General features: G+C 32.8%; 5 protein-coding genes across 5 annotated transcripts; all 5 read right to left on the bottom strand.

Moving 5' to 3' along the window:
* Window positions 1–323: 323 nt before the first annotated feature.
* LOC107446176 (uncharacterized) lies at window positions 324–5,481 on the bottom strand. Its single transcript, XM_071188470.1, has 4 exons — window positions 4,962–5,481; window positions 2,522–3,285; window positions 1,800–2,122; window positions 324–1,728 (listed from the first exon to the last, which is right to left on the bottom strand). The coding sequence occupies exons 1-4, from the start codon at window positions 5,479–5,481 to the stop codon at window positions 324–326; spliced, it is 3,012 nt and encodes a 1,003-aa protein (XP_071044571.1).
* A 5,644-nt stretch (window positions 5,482–11,125) lies between these two features.
* On the bottom strand, window positions 11,126–11,803 carry LOC107446175 (uncharacterized). The gene has a single exon (XM_016060747.1). It carries the CDS (start codon window positions 11,801–11,803, stop codon window positions 11,126–11,128), a length of 678 nt encoding a protein of 225 aa, XP_015916233.1.
* A 27-nt stretch (window positions 11,804–11,830) lies between these two features.
* On the bottom strand, window positions 11,831–12,352 carry LOC107446174 (uncharacterized). The gene has a single exon (XM_016060746.1). The coding sequence runs from the start codon at window positions 12,350–12,352 to the stop codon at window positions 11,831–11,833; it is 522 nt and encodes a 173-aa protein (XP_015916232.1).
* Window positions 12,353–12,828: 476 nt separating this feature from the next.
* LOC139427296 (uncharacterized) lies at window positions 12,829–13,266 on the bottom strand. The gene has a single exon (XM_071188469.1). It carries the CDS (start codon window positions 13,264–13,266, stop codon window positions 12,829–12,831), a length of 438 nt encoding a protein of 145 aa, XP_071044570.1.
* Window positions 13,267–13,794: 528 nt separating this feature from the next.
* Window positions 13,795–14,679, bottom strand: LOC139427295 (uncharacterized). The gene has a single exon (XM_071188468.1). It carries the CDS (start codon window positions 14,677–14,679, stop codon window positions 13,795–13,797), a length of 885 nt encoding a protein of 294 aa, XP_071044569.1.
* Between the last annotated feature and the right edge of the window lie 615 nt (window positions 14,680–15,294).

The raw sequence follows: 15,294 nt of genomic DNA, 5'->3' as shown, positions 1-15,294 counted from the left end.
ATAGATATAATGCTTCACATGTTTAAATTGATGTAATTACAATTAAATTATGTTACATTTTCATATTTTATCAGCAGTAAAATGTTTAAATAATAAAAGTTTAATAGAATTACAACTGAAAAATCATTATTATATCATTTTTTTCCTTTCTATTGATATAAAACAACGTCTCATTTTCCAAAATATCAAACTTCGTGCGCAAAAATGTTCAAAGTGGATTTTTTTAAAAATCTCTCCACAGATTATTTTGATTTTTTGATTTTAATTATCTGTTAACATTGTAAATTCAGAATCTCTTCTAATTTTCGAGGTGTAAGAGCATTTTATTTAACTTTGGTTAAGGCGCACCGTGGTCTTATATCTCCTTTAGGGGTTTTTATCAAAAGTGAACGAATGTTCCCATCTCGTCCCTGATACACTTCCAAAATTCTTCCCAGCATCCATATATTTCTGGGATAACGGTCATCATTGATTAAAACAATATCATTTACCTTAAATGATGTTATCTTACCTGGTGGTGAAGAAGTATAAGCAGATCTTAGATGAAGTAAATATTCCTTCCTCCACCGATTCCAGAAATGATCCAAAAGTGTTTGTTGATATTTATACATTTTAGTTAATGAATCTCTATTTACAATCAAATCATTAGGTTTATACTTAACAACAGGTAAAGACATTAATCTTTTACCAACTAAAAAATGAGAAGGTGTGAATGGAGAAGGTTCTGAGGGTTCGTTATAAAGATACGTAATAGGCCTAGAATTTATCATGGCTTCAATTTCCAAAAAGACAGTTTCTAATTCTTTAAGAGTTAGAGAAGATTTAACTGTACGTATCTGTGGCTCCCAGAAACCTCCCCACCATGGACTTTTTTCTACAATAAATTTCCAAACAATATTTTTAGAAGCAAGCATATTTTTTACCTGAGGATCATTAATTTGATTCCACCATTTTAGTTCACTATTTGCCTTTTTAAAGGCTTTTGCATTATCTGAATACAAAATCGAACACAATCCTCTACGAGAAACAAATATTCTAAATCCCAATAAAAAAGAATCAGTATTCATATTAATAACTAGCTCTAAATGCACAGTTCTAGTAACTGCATAGGTAAAAATTAACAAATAACACTTATTATTAGAGTCAGTAACAAAAAAAGGTCCAGCAAAATCTACACCAGAAATATCAAAAGGAGGTTGTTCTTTAATTCTGTCAGGTGGTAACGGAGCTACCACTTGAGTACCAGGTTTCACCTTATAACGTCTGCATATTAAACAGTTTCTTAAAAACTTTTTGACAAATTGTTTACCTTTGATTATCCAATATTGTTCTCTTAAGTGAGTTAAAGTGGAATCTACACCTAAATGACCTATTTTGACATGAGCATCTAATTCAACGAATTTATCATTAGAAGGAAGTAGTACAGGATGTTTTGTTTTCACATCATCGCTTGAGAACTGCAAACGTCCCTGTAAAAATAAAAGATTATCATCATTAAGTTTACAATTGAGATTGAAAATTCGTGAATGTTTACTCAAAGTATTTTGAGAGAGGAGTTGTTGGATTTCACTCTCGTAATGCAAGAGTTGAACAGTTTTAATCCAGGTATGCAAAGCATTTTGAAGTTCAGAAGCACTAATAGGTCCTTTCAACTTCGAAGAATTTGGCTTGGCATTATGGGCAAACCTTTTTACCCAAGCTGTCACTCTCAAAAGTCTAGTAAGATTGCTGTATTTGTTAATATCAATAGACTTTGTAAGAGAAATGTCAGAAGTCTTGTTTTGAGTCACAGTGTTCACCACAACACTCTTTGTTCTTTCTTGACCACATCACTATAATTGTCATCAGGCTGGTTGCAAAAATCTACTGCAGGCCACAAGTTGACCGGATGGGACAACCAAACTGGACCGGACCACCGCAGGGAGCTCGACACGATTTTAACTGCAGATTCTCCTCTTGTGATGAAATCAGCAGGATTTTCCGCGCCGCTGCAATGGTTCCAACACTCTTGAAGCATAAGTGTCTGCACTTCTGCCACTCGATTTGACACAAATGGTTTCCAAAGCCTTGAAGATCCTTTTATCCAGTGGAGAACAATTTTAGAGTCACTCCAATAGTATATCTGTTGAGTGAAATTAGGAAAAACGTGTTGTAAATATTTCCCTAATCTAGCACCGACGAGAGCTGAAATCAATTCCAATCTAGCCAAAGTCAAAGTTTTTAATGGAGCAACCTTGCACTTAGAAATTATGAATTTAACTTCGATATGTCCTTCAATTGTTCTATAACGAAGGTATGCCACGGCTCCGTAAGCCTTAGGACTTGCGTCAACAAATATGTGAAGAGAAACATCACTAATATCCGCCGTTGAACATAGTTTTCGTTCTATTATAACATAATTGTCCTAATCTGTAATTTCAGAACACCATTTTTTCCATTTCTTTACCAAATCGCTAGGTAAGTCTTCGTCCCACTTTAAACCTCGCTCCCAAATTTCCTGCATAATTATTTAAGCTCTAACTACAAATGGACTAATGAATCCACATGGATCAAAAATTTTAGAAATAATTTTCAACACTTGTCTTTTGGTGTTTCCTGATTCCAAGGAATACCTTAAATCCTTTAAATCTAATTTAATTTTATCTTCAATAGGATCCCACTTTAATCCTAAGAAACCTGCTCCTTGCCCAAAATCAGTGTTTTCCTCATATCCGTTTTTACGCCAGAGTTCATTTAGTTCAATACAATTAGTTTTTAATTTCCTTAAATTAAATCCGGCGTCACGTAATATTTCAATCGCCGATGAAGAAAATTGATACGCATCGTGAATAGTTTTAGCACCGTAATACAAATCATCTACGTATAGAGAATTAATTTCATAACAATTTGGTTGATCTTCCTTAATTTTCCTAATATGAAATTTTAATACACAAGCAAGAACAAATGATGACGTCGTTAATCCGAAAGGAAGGCGATTAAATTGAAGTATTCTTTTTGAATTATCTGTTTCATCCGAAAACCATAAAAATTTTAGATAATTTCTATCATCTTCCGCAATTTCTATCATATGATTGGCCTTTTCCAAATCTCCGCAAAATGCGACTTGATTTTCTCGAAATTTAAGAATTATATCCAATAAATTTGGATAAAGATTAATTCCCGATTCAAGCGAATCATTCAAAGATTTTTTATTCTCATTTACTTTACTACTACAATCGTAAACAATACGAACGCGGCTTGTTTCCTTGTCATTCCTAATTACTGCACGATGAGGCATAAAATATCCTGAATTTAAGTTTTCATTCACACTATTTCCAACAATATTACATTTTATTTGTCCCGACACAATTTGTTTATATTGACCTAAAATCTCGGGATTTTTTTAAAAATTATTCTCTAACGAATCAAAACGCCCTTTTGCAACTGCATAATTAGAGTCCATTTCCAAAGGGGGGCCTAAATTATCCTTCCACATTAATTTACATACGTAACGTTCTCCATTAAATCGCAAAGAATCCTCGAAATTTTTTATCAATTGATTATCCTTTTCAGAAAGACATATTTTCTCATTCGGAAACTCTTCTATTTCCCAAAATAGCTTAAGATCAAATAAAATAGAAGTAGAGTCCATAGTTAAGCATACATTCTCACAACTTTCGGTTGAGTCATGACCCAATTTATTATACCCAGAAAGTAACCATCCGAAATGGGAATTAATTAAACTTACATCTTCGTTTAATTTCATCCTTTCATTATAAACAATTCTCCAAAAAATACCACTCCCTATCAATAAATCGCAATTCGTAGTTTCAAATGAGTCAGCGAGTTCATATCCTTTAGTTTTTAACTCATTCATTAAGAGCAAATCTGGCTTGTTCATAGTTAGATTCGTAATAAACTGTGTTACTAAACATTCGATTTCGACCCACTTAGAACTATCGCTTTTATTTATGACCTTTAAGGAGATTATAGGATATTCTTTTTCACATGCTTTAGTTTGACCGAAAGAATAAATTGCTAATTTTTCATAGCGTACTGGTTTTAATTTTAATTCTTTAGTTAATTTCGAGCTTATAAAATTCCTATGTGACGCATTATCCACAATGGCATTTGCCAAAATCGAATTTTTATCCGAACAAGCTAATACAGAACATGTTTGTAGAAAAGCTTTATCTTTGCAAAATATATTATTGTGTGAAACAGAAATATTCAACATTGACTTTTGAGTTAGACTGATATTTATTTGGGTTAGTATCGTTTTCCGTTTTTGTTTCATTAGCTCTATTTGCATAATTTTGTGGTTTAAGAGTTTTCCTACAAACTGATTCGTGATGGTATTTAGAATTACATATTTTACATACAATTCCAGATCTACATAATTTACTGAAATGATTCCTTTTGAAACAAACACAACATCGTCTGTCAGACATAAGTTTACCAATTTTTGTTTCAACATCCAATTTTTTACAATCAACAGAATCATGCGAATTTATCAAACCACAAAAAATACAAATATTTTTTGACTGAGTATGTAACGTTGAGGCTGTGACTACGTTTTTAGGTTTAGAGAAATTCTTTTGATAAGTTTGTCCGCTTTGATAATTTTGAAAGGGGCTACGTTTTGTTCCGTATTTTTTGGGGCAACTTATTACAGATTCACAAATTTCTCTAGACTCGACCTCATTCCTTAAACTTCACGAACTCTGAGACTTCACAATTTTTATTTTTATCACGTTTCCTATGAAATTCCAATACTAAATCTTGGGGTAATAATTTCAATAACAATGGATTTAATATATGACCATACGATCCCTCGGTAACATTTAAACTGCGTAAATTTCTTATGTTTACCTCTATTTCATCATATAGTTTATGCAAACCTTTAACATAAAATGAGTTTCTAACCGGCTCCAAATTTAGTAGTTTAGTCATATAAGAATTAATAATGAAATTAGTTCTACCATAACGTTGTTGTAATAGTTCAATGCAAGAATCATAATTTTTATCGTTTAATTCAAATCCAGCAACAGCATTATAGGCGGGGGAAGAAAGAAGGGATTTTAGGTACTGAAATTTTTCAATTTTAGATAGGGAATCATTTGTACCTATTGCGCTATTAAAGCAGTTAAGGAATTTCGTGAAATTGGAATCACCAGAAAAACGGGGAATTTCTAATTTAGATAATTTAAGGGCCGAAAAGGTGTGTTCTACAGTTTCAGTAGAAGTATTATGACTTAATTCAGCTACATGATTTATTTCCTTGTTAATTTCTTTAATTTTACTTTTTAACTTTATTTTAGTAGAAAGAATCTTTTCCTCGTTCTCTTCTGATACCTTAACTTCAGCTTTAAATTTTTCTGGATCAGTTATGAGATCTTCTATATCCGAATCATGTTTTTTAAGAATTTGTTCTTTAGTTTCTAAAAGTTCTAGCAGTTCTGCAAGTGACGTATCAGTTTCCGCTTGCTCTTTTACATTCATTCTTTTAATTAATTTCGTTATACCGCTTCTTACACTGCTTCTTTTTTCTATAAGCTTATTAATCTTATCCATTTTCAAATAGTAAAATAAGTGATAAAATCTCCTACCTTGCAATCCAAATCCAAATAATGTGCCAAATCCAATAATGCAATAGTCCAATAATGCAATAATGTCCCAGTTTTACAAGATCGGGAGTAATTAGTTATACACCGATATTGTATTCCGATTGTTATTCCTTTTTGTACAAACAACCTTTTGTCGTACAGTCCAGTTTTTATTTTAGTGATATTCGCGGACGTAATGCACCATGTTGCAGAATGATTCAGTGGTGAATGGGAGCATTAATTAAAGAAACCATATTTAATAACAACAAATTTAATAATAAAACAATAAAAAATATATGATACGAAAAGGGGCTCTCCAATGAGCCATCCAGTTCAATCCATTGCTTGCCACATAAGTGTTTACAGAATTATAATGAGTGAGTGATTACAACGCCCTCTTCTGGTCAGGCAGAAATTTGTAACAATTGTAGACCAAATGGCTAGAAAATATAGCGTGAAAGCAGGATCCCGTAGATGGCCGCTTCACGTGTTTTATAACATTTTAGATTTGGCAGCCATCAATGCCTGGATATTGTACAAGGAGACCACTGGAGTAAAAATAACTCGCAAGAATTTAATTTTCCAATTGGCTGAAGAACTAGGCAGTAACCATCGCGATGAACAAAATACAAGTTTTAATTCATTATCTGATTCACAAAATCCAAATGTGCGAAAATCTTGTCAAATTGGGTTATGTAAAAAAAAATAGGTCTAATAACATTTGCATTAAATGTAATAAGTATGTATGTGGAAAGTGTGCATCCAAAAGAGTTTACTTGTAAAAAATGTATTGAAAACAACTGTGAATAAAAAACCATTAATTTAAAAATAAAAGTTTTACGAAAATGAGTATTTTAATTTACCCGTCAAAAAGACGGATTTCAGTAAAAATAGGTATGCGGCCGATACCCGTAAATATAGTGTTAAAAAAATTAAAGCGAGTAGAGTTACCCATTTACAGACAAAAGAGTATGAGGCTGGAAGGGAAAAAAATCCTAATTCCCTTAGTAAAATAGTTTCTACTAAAGTGAATCAAGTGAGACATAAAAAGATACCTTTAACTCAGGCCTAAAATAGTTGCATCTATGATATTTTGATAGCAGAATGTTCATTTTATGTTTTGACATTAGATTTGTTTTTCTACCATATCTGTTCTTGTTTCTTCTAATAATTTTTGAGTTATGACAGTGAGAAGCACGCTTGACAAATTTTTTTTTCTTTATTTACATGGGGAGGAAATTAAAATAATTTCTTTTGAATATATATACAAAATTAAACTAGACAAATTCAGTTTAATAATTTTATTACATTTTATCAAACAAAGTACAGAAGTAATCTGCAATTTCTGCAGCTGGTTAGATCAATATAAATTAACACAGAAAAATTATAAATGCACAGGAAGGAAAGAAATCTAAACAAGTAAAAAATAATTTACAATTTTCAACACACAAGAAGTATAAAATAATTGAAACACTTTTATGGGTCTTTGGATGGAAGGAATAGAGGGGAGGAGATGGGAAAAAGAACCATAGCCTTAATCCATTAAAAAGCTTATCTTAGCAATTACTATATGAATTTAACGTCCACTTTTTTTTCGATGTTGAGCTTGAATAAAAGATTATTACTGATGTAAAGAATGTTTGAATTAGAGTTGTACCGTACCCTAAGATTTTAGTGGGTTTGAGTTTCCCATAAAAAAAGAAAAGAGAGAAACAGAGAGTCTTTTCAATAAATTTTGTGACTTAAGCTTGTTATTAAACACACCAAAATAAAATTTATAATTTTAGTTCCAAATGCATAATTTAAGGTAAAAATATAAATATAGCCAAAGGGAAAATACCTAGGTATGGGAGAAAAAGGAAGGGTTTCCTGAAATAGTGAAGATTCCATAGAGACAGGGAATCGATCAAAGGTAAAAAATAATCATATCACAAAAAATGAATAAAAATTATTCTATTTCAATATCTAAAAAAAATTTCACCAATTTCTGTTCCATTTTGATCATGAGATAAAAAGTACATCCTAAGAAAGGAGATGAGATTTTTATACTTTTTAACTTTTCAATTTAACACGTCATTTTGGGTAAAAATAAGATAAATATTTCAAATAAGAGGCAAAAACAATCTACCATAGCAAATAATTTTAATAAAATGTTTCTGATGGTCAATCGAGTCAATACAACAAAAACTAAACTGAATTTCTGGAATGTATTATTTAATTAGTGGTGCTTTTGATACATTCAAAAAAAGTACAGTTTTTCTTTAAATAAAATAAGCTTTAGCCAAAGAAAGCAAAATTTTAAATTATATAAGAACAGCTGAACTTAAAAAGAATTTGGTAGTTCGAACACAAAACTTAACCTTTGTCACTATTTGTATAACATTTACAGGATTGGTCATTTTATTCAACTACATCACTATCTAAAATTAATTTGAAAAAAGTATTAAAAAATGATATTTGCAGAATTCTAGTGTTAATTTAAACCTCTTAGGCTATGATTGAACTGCTTCAGAATGCGGAAATAATCTATGTAGAGTAGCACAAGCATCAGTACTACAAAAATAAAAACATTATGTTCACATGAAAAATATATTTTGAAACATGAAAAATTACAATCACTTAATATTTGAAGTTGCCTTAACAGCATCACTTAATTCAGGCACTTATCCAGCACTGAGCATCAGACTTTGAGAGCACAAATCATTGATATAAATTATATGTCAGGTTTATTTATAGATCAATACTTTTACAAAAGCTAAGCAGTTATCAATAATAATTTTGAGTTCATTATTGGAATAAATAAAAAATTAAAAGATAATAAAAATTATCAAAGATTAAGCATTAGCTTTTTATTAGTGGAATACACTTATTAGAATACTTTAAAAACTGTATTCTTTGAGTCCCTATTTTGGCGAGTATTTAAAGTTTTTGCAGTCAGATAAACATGACACTAAATAAGTATAATCAAAAAATGGTTATTAAACAACAAATTATTTTATATTATTATGTATATATTGTATAATTTGAAGGTTTCGTGGAACTTTTATTCACAAATAGTATCCTTTTTCATTTATCAGACGATTTTTGACATCAAATAATTTACATACATTTCCTGCCTTATTGTTACTTTGGTTACAACTTTCAATATCGATAAAATCAAAATTTGAAAAACTTCACAACCCAAAGAATATAAGAATAAATTTTGCATTAAAAAAATTTTTTTTCCTTTTTTTTTGTTACTGAAATCAATGATTCGAAAAAAAAATCATGTGATTTAAATCATGCCAACCCTGGATCAAACTCGATTGAACTGAAGTTTAATTATAAAATAGATTAAAATTTTTTTTAACATTTTCTTAATCAGTTGAAATAAAAAAAAGATAAAAAAGTCATCTGCAAAAGAACTGATAATACAATTTTAGACTACCATTTAATAAATTTATAAAATATCATTCATACTTAGAAATTTTTTTTTTTAAAGATATTTTAAAATCGAAGCAATAATCAACATTTATAAGCATCATGTTGAAAAAAATAAAGGTTTTAGACAGACAAATGCTTTAATAAAGGACAAATGCTTTCTAACTGAAGGTATTCAAACCTAGTAGATGAAGAAGAGGCTGCATTTAGCGATACAGTTTAATCACTTGAACTCAAGAAATCAGTGGACTTGCAAAATAATATATACTAACTCTAACTAACTCAGTGGCGCGACAGCCCATTAAGAGGGCCAAGGCCGACTGTGCCCATCTCAGTTTTCTTGACCTTGGGCTCTGGGGTGCAGGAGCATATGTTCCGGTCAGGTGGTCAGCCGAACGCGGAACCCCCAGTGTTAGTTCCCAAGCATGCTTGGTACTCATTTTATCGACCCACTGAAGGGATGAAAGGCTGAGTCGGCCTTGCCCGGCCCAAGGATCGAACCAAGGACCTGTGGCACGACAGCGCGAAGCGCTACCGCTCAGCCACCGGGCGTCAAAATAATATATATATATTAATTTTACGGAGTTGATAGATATTAACCCAAATAATTTTTTAATCTGATTTTTCATTGCAATTCAAGTTATATAAATTATAATTTGATGTAATTAAATTTAATCTAGCTTAAATGATTTTTAATAATCTTAGTTGGACAAAAATGAAAGTATTTTTTCGAATTATAAAAGCGCAAGCAGAATAATCATAGGTTTTTAATATAGTTAATTAAATGTTACTGCTTTAATGTCACTTATTTTAAAGGACGTACTTATATTGAAATCTTTTAACATTATATTTGAAAATGTATATACTTCCAAAGGATTTTTTATAGTCATTGGCAGGGTTAATTTGAAAATCCGAGGGCTGTAGGCACAAAAATCTCAGAGAGTGTGTACTCTACTCAATGCGGGTTCATTCAAAGGAAGTGTGTATCCTGTTTATATAGAAAATTTCTTTGAATAGGGTGCAGTGGAAATGTATACAGGAGCATTTTGTACTGTAGTTTGATTGTTTTCGTTATGATAATCAATTAAAAAAAATTTTATTAATTCAAAATTTCCTAAACTTTTTCTAATATTCAGATATAGATATAATTTGATTTAAGTTGAATAAAAATGAATGAATGTATGTGTATGTATTGCGTAGCAGCTTTTTATTATTAAACTTTAAATTATGTTACAAAATTAAAAAAATAAATAAAAAGAGTGAAGCCATTGTAAAGAGTTAAAATTGTTGTTATTAAAAACGCTACAGTTCTTTTACGATTTAAAGCCAGTAGAATATAATTTGGGTAAAAGCTTACCTCTTCTTTAAATCGCTTCTTCTTCTTCTATACGGATCAGACCGTATTTTTCCTGTTAATAGATACCTACTTCTCGTTGAGACTCAATTATTAACTAGTAAAAGGAATAATAGGAAAATTTTAATGAAGATATTTACAAATTTACAAGTCCCGCAGTGGACTGATCGTTAAGACACGGTTCCCAGCAGATCACCGAAGTCAAACATCACTGGCTACGGTCAGTGTGCGGGTGGGTGACCACTTGGATCAGTCTGCGTAGGGACCGAGGGTGTGCGGTATTGGTCCTCGTTAAACTGTGCTACCGTAAAGTACTCGACTTCGCGCGCAGGTCGTCGGGCTACCGAAGCGGGGGCGCCATCCTCTCCTCAGAGGATCAAAATTGTGATGGCATGTCTTCGGATCATCCCTCAGGATGTTTCCCAGACCGTCGTCAATAGCCCATTGTGCAGCTCTTGTGCGACGTAAATTAACAAACAAACAAAACAACAAATTTACAATTAAAGTGTAGAAGTAAAGTGTTGAACGGAGCTGTTCCTCCCTTCGCATTCGAACGATAATAATCATAATACATAAACTCTTTAGTTTTGGTTACAGCTAAAAATGAGTTATGGCTTTGTCCGCCAGATGGAGGTGGCGGTTTCGCAACACTCTCCCACCTTGAGTTTTGCAAAAATAGTTATCAAAACTCAACATCTGGAAAAAAGAAGTTAAAGTCACTAATAAAAGGTAAAAGTCCTGAAAATTAAAGTCTGAGATAATAAAGTCACAGGTTAAGTCTTTTAGGCAGTTTTAGGATACGCCCGTAACGGGAACACTGGGCAACAGGCTCTTGAGGACCTTCAGAGTCAGGAACTTGAGGAATAATAGTCTCTTCAGGTGAATGCTCTCCCGCATCAATCTGTGATCGAAAATCAGGTGGATGTCTATCACTCACTTCCAAGGGATAAAGTCTCTGTATAGGTCTTAGAAACTTCCCATTTCTTGTTTTGACTTCTACTACTCGCACTCTCCCATCTTTACTAGGGAATGTCTTTAATATCTTTGCCAATGGCCAATTGATTCTCTTGGTGTTAGTGTCTCCTACCAACACAATATCTCCTTCGCTAATAGAAGGTTCTTCACTATTTTTCGAGAAGTCTCTTAGTTGTCCCAGATATTCGTTTCTAAATCGAAGTCTCAAATCTTGACAAATTTTTTGCTTGTAAAGTAGTCTTTTATTGAGTTTCTTTGAGTCAATGAGGTCAAAATCAGGCACTCCAATTTCTTTTATGTCTTGTAGAAACATAGATGGTGAAAGAGCTATAAGGTCATCAGGATCTTCGGAAAGGTATATCAATGGTCGAGAATTTATTATGCTTTCCGCATCACACAATATGGTGTTTAATTCATCCTGGTTAAGACAAGATCTTCCAAGAACTTTTCTGAGTAATATCTTTAACATTCTAACTAGACTCTCCCAGAATCCTCCCTACCAAGGAGCGGAGGGGAGATTAAACTTCCATCGTATTTTCTTTGCTGTGGCAAAATTTCCGACTTCTTCCCAATTTACAGATTTTAGCTCGTTAGCTGCTCCTACTAGGTTTGTCCCGTTATCTGAGTAGACTATGAAGGGCCTGCCTCTTCTAGCGATGAATCTTCTGAAGGTCAAAAGAAAACACTCGGTTGATGAGGATAACACAAGTTCAAGATGAACCGCACGGTAAACCGCGCATATAAAAATCACTACCCAACTTTTATGGCCCTCTTTTAAGAAGAATGGTCCACACAGATCTGTTCCAACAACTTCAAACACCATAGTCTCTGTCACGCGATCTTCTGGAAGAAGAACATTAATGGTTTCAATAGGCTGAGCTCCGTATATTCTACATATCACACATCTTCGAATAACTTGTCTAACTGTTTTTCTTGTCTTAATGATCCAGTACGACTCTCTTAAAATGCTCATTAAAGTCTGAGTTCCTGCATGTCTAAATTCTAGATGCTTTTCCATAATTAATTTGTCTACTTCTGGATGCTTGTTCGGTAGAAGAATAGGAAAACGAAAAGTCTCTTTATCCTTTCGTAGTGATATTTTGGTTTCAACTCTTAAAAGTCCATGTTCATCTAGAACAGTTCGAAGGCTGTTTTCCGTTCTTCCTTAAAGCGTCCTTTTTGAACTTCTTTCAATAAATATTTTTCCGATTTATCAAGCTCTTCAATTTTCAATTTTCCCTTCGTCTTGTGCTCTTTGGCTCGTAAATTATTCAAAAATCTGAGAACCCAGGCGAATACTCGGATAATCCTTCTATATGATGACATGTTTGAAATAAATTTCAATTCTTCTGTTTCACAGCTGATGGCAGAAACAATGGTTTTCCTTTTCTCTGCATTAATTATGTCTAAATCGGGATTAATGCTGGACTGAGGCCATTCATTGTAAGGCAACTTTATCCACTTAGGACCTTCCCACCAGATAGATCTTATCCGTTATTTAGCGTTGCAGCCCCTAGAAGGTGTATCAGCAGGATTTAAAGGTCCAGCAACATGCCTCCATTCATCAGGATTGGTTAATTTTCCTGTTTCTTGAATTCTGTTGAACACAAAGACACCCCAGTTGTCATTCTTTTTTATCCTGTAAAATGCATTAACTGAGTCAGACCAACAAAGAAGAGGAATGATTTCATCTAATCCCAAGTCTTTCTTTACGGTTTGAATTAATCTTGCCCCAATCGTACAGGCTAGTAGTTGCAATCTAGGAATCGTCATCTTCTTTAGGGGGGCCACACAATTTCTGGCTTGAATAAGTTGACAAGTCATATTATTAGAATACTCAGTTCTTAAAAATAGACAGCAGGCATATGCAGAACATCTAGCATCACAGAAGAGATGTAAAGACAGTTTGGCACCTGAATGTGAATATTTCATCAAGTACCTTGGAATGGTAAGTTCGCTCAGAGACGATATTTCCAATTTTCACTTTTTAAACTTGGTTTGCATTTCTGATGAAAGTTCAGTGTCCCAAGAAATTCCTTTTTCCCAACAATCATATAATAACAACTTTGGGGCTAAAGTTATAGGGCATGTGACACCAATCGGATCAAATATTCGATGGACAGACGATAAAATCTTTCTTTTTGTTATAAGTTCGTCTTCTTCTTTAGAAAAACTTTTCAAATCTACACCAAGTGTATCACCAGGTAAGTTCCAATTGAGACCTGAAACAGGAACGATTTTGTAATTTTCTTCCGATTTTCTGCTTCTGTTGATGTACTTGAGCACTCCCACCCTCGAAGGTTAAATTTGGCAGTACTCATAATTGCGTGAGATTCCAGAATAAATTTATAAAGTTCTTCAGCACTGTCGACACTTAATACACAATTATCCACGTAGAAAGATTTCTTCAATTTGCAAGCAGTTTCTTACAAATGTGGCGGAGCATTATCTAGATGATATTCAATTGTGGCTCCTAATAAAAACGGGCTTGAGGAGATGCCAAAAAACTACTCTCTTGTGTTGAAAACATCTTAAATTTTGTCTCTTTCCATGCTCCCACCACAGAAATTTCAAATAAGGTCTATCATTCTTTTGTACTCCAATTTGTAAAAAGGCCTTTTCAATGTCCACTATTATGTCAAATTTTATAAGACGAAATTTGTTTATTATCGAAGGTATAAGTTCAATGAGGTTAGGACCTTTTTCAAGGCAATCGTTTAGAGAGGGATAATTCTCTTGTCTAATCGAGCCATCAAAAACTGGTATCACTTTTGTAGTAGAGTTATCTTTAAAAATCGGACGATGAGTTAAAAAATGTTCTTTACCATCTCTATTAATAATTTCTGCATTTTCTATTATGTCCTCTTCAAACCAGTTCTCAAAGACCTTTTCATAATCTGTTACTCTCCCTGATCGATCGAAAGATTTTACGCACCTATCAAGCCTTTTTTCCGCAATATTCCTACAATCGAACATTGGGGGGTGATCCTTAATCCAAGGTAGATTAACTTCGTACTTGCCATCCTTGTCCCTAGTAACAGCTTGTAAAAAGTGTTCCCTAGCTGCGTCTTCTATTTCTTTCCTAGAAGCCTTTTCTCTTGGATCACGAATACCTATGGTATCAAGTGACCAAAATTCTGAGATATCAAAATTATTGACATGAAGAGACAATAAAATGTTCGAATTCATGTAATCCTGCTCACTGCCTTCTGTTTTTCCCAAAACTGTCCAACCCAGTTTTGTATTTACCGCTAACAGTCCTTTTCTATGATGATTAATGACTCTCGTAAAGACTCTGCCATAGAAAATGCAACTCTTTTGGATCCTTTTCAAATAGACAAACATTATCATTAACGAAAATATCACTGATAAAAATTCCAGAATTCTTTAATTCATTAACACTATTAGCATCTCTTAACTTTGGTAAAGGTATGCAAATTTTCTCCTGATCCATTACATTTACTATTAAAGAAAACCTTTTATCAATATTACTTAATTATACACAATATTTTTTATGGTTCTCCCTTTTCACAGTTCCTCCGAAGAGGCCATGGTTCACAGATTCTTCACCCAAACACTTCAATTTTTAAAATTCTGCGGCGAATCTAGAGACGTAACTCTTCTGTGATCCTGAGTCAAGGATCCCACTGACATAATAATCTACAACATTAACATTTATACACACAATTAAAGTTTGCAAAAGAATTTCTTTATAACAGGAACTATTGGCTGACACAGTTTTTTCTGATGTAATATTATTTGTTTCATGGTTAGGTTTCTCTTCTTTCTTATTATTCGCACTATGGCACATAATCGAAGCATGACCTCTTCCGCAATCCTTGCAAAAAATATTTTTATTCGTGCATTGACGGCTTGTGTGCGAAAAAGAAGTGCATTTGTAGCATGCGCCATTCTTAAGTAAAATATTTTTCTTTTCTTCGATACTCAATGAAGAAGCAA

This window comes from Parasteatoda tepidariorum, unplaced genomic scaffold, assembly GCF_043381705.1.
Source record: "Parasteatoda tepidariorum isolate YZ-2023 unplaced genomic scaffold, CAS_Ptep_4.0 HiC_scaffold_1044, whole genome shotgun sequence".
NCBI lineage: Eukaryota > Metazoa > Arthropoda > Arachnida > Araneae > Theridiidae > Parasteatoda > Parasteatoda tepidariorum.
Note: the sequence above shows the minus strand (reverse complement) of the source record. Positions and strands in the feature narration are given on the sequence as shown.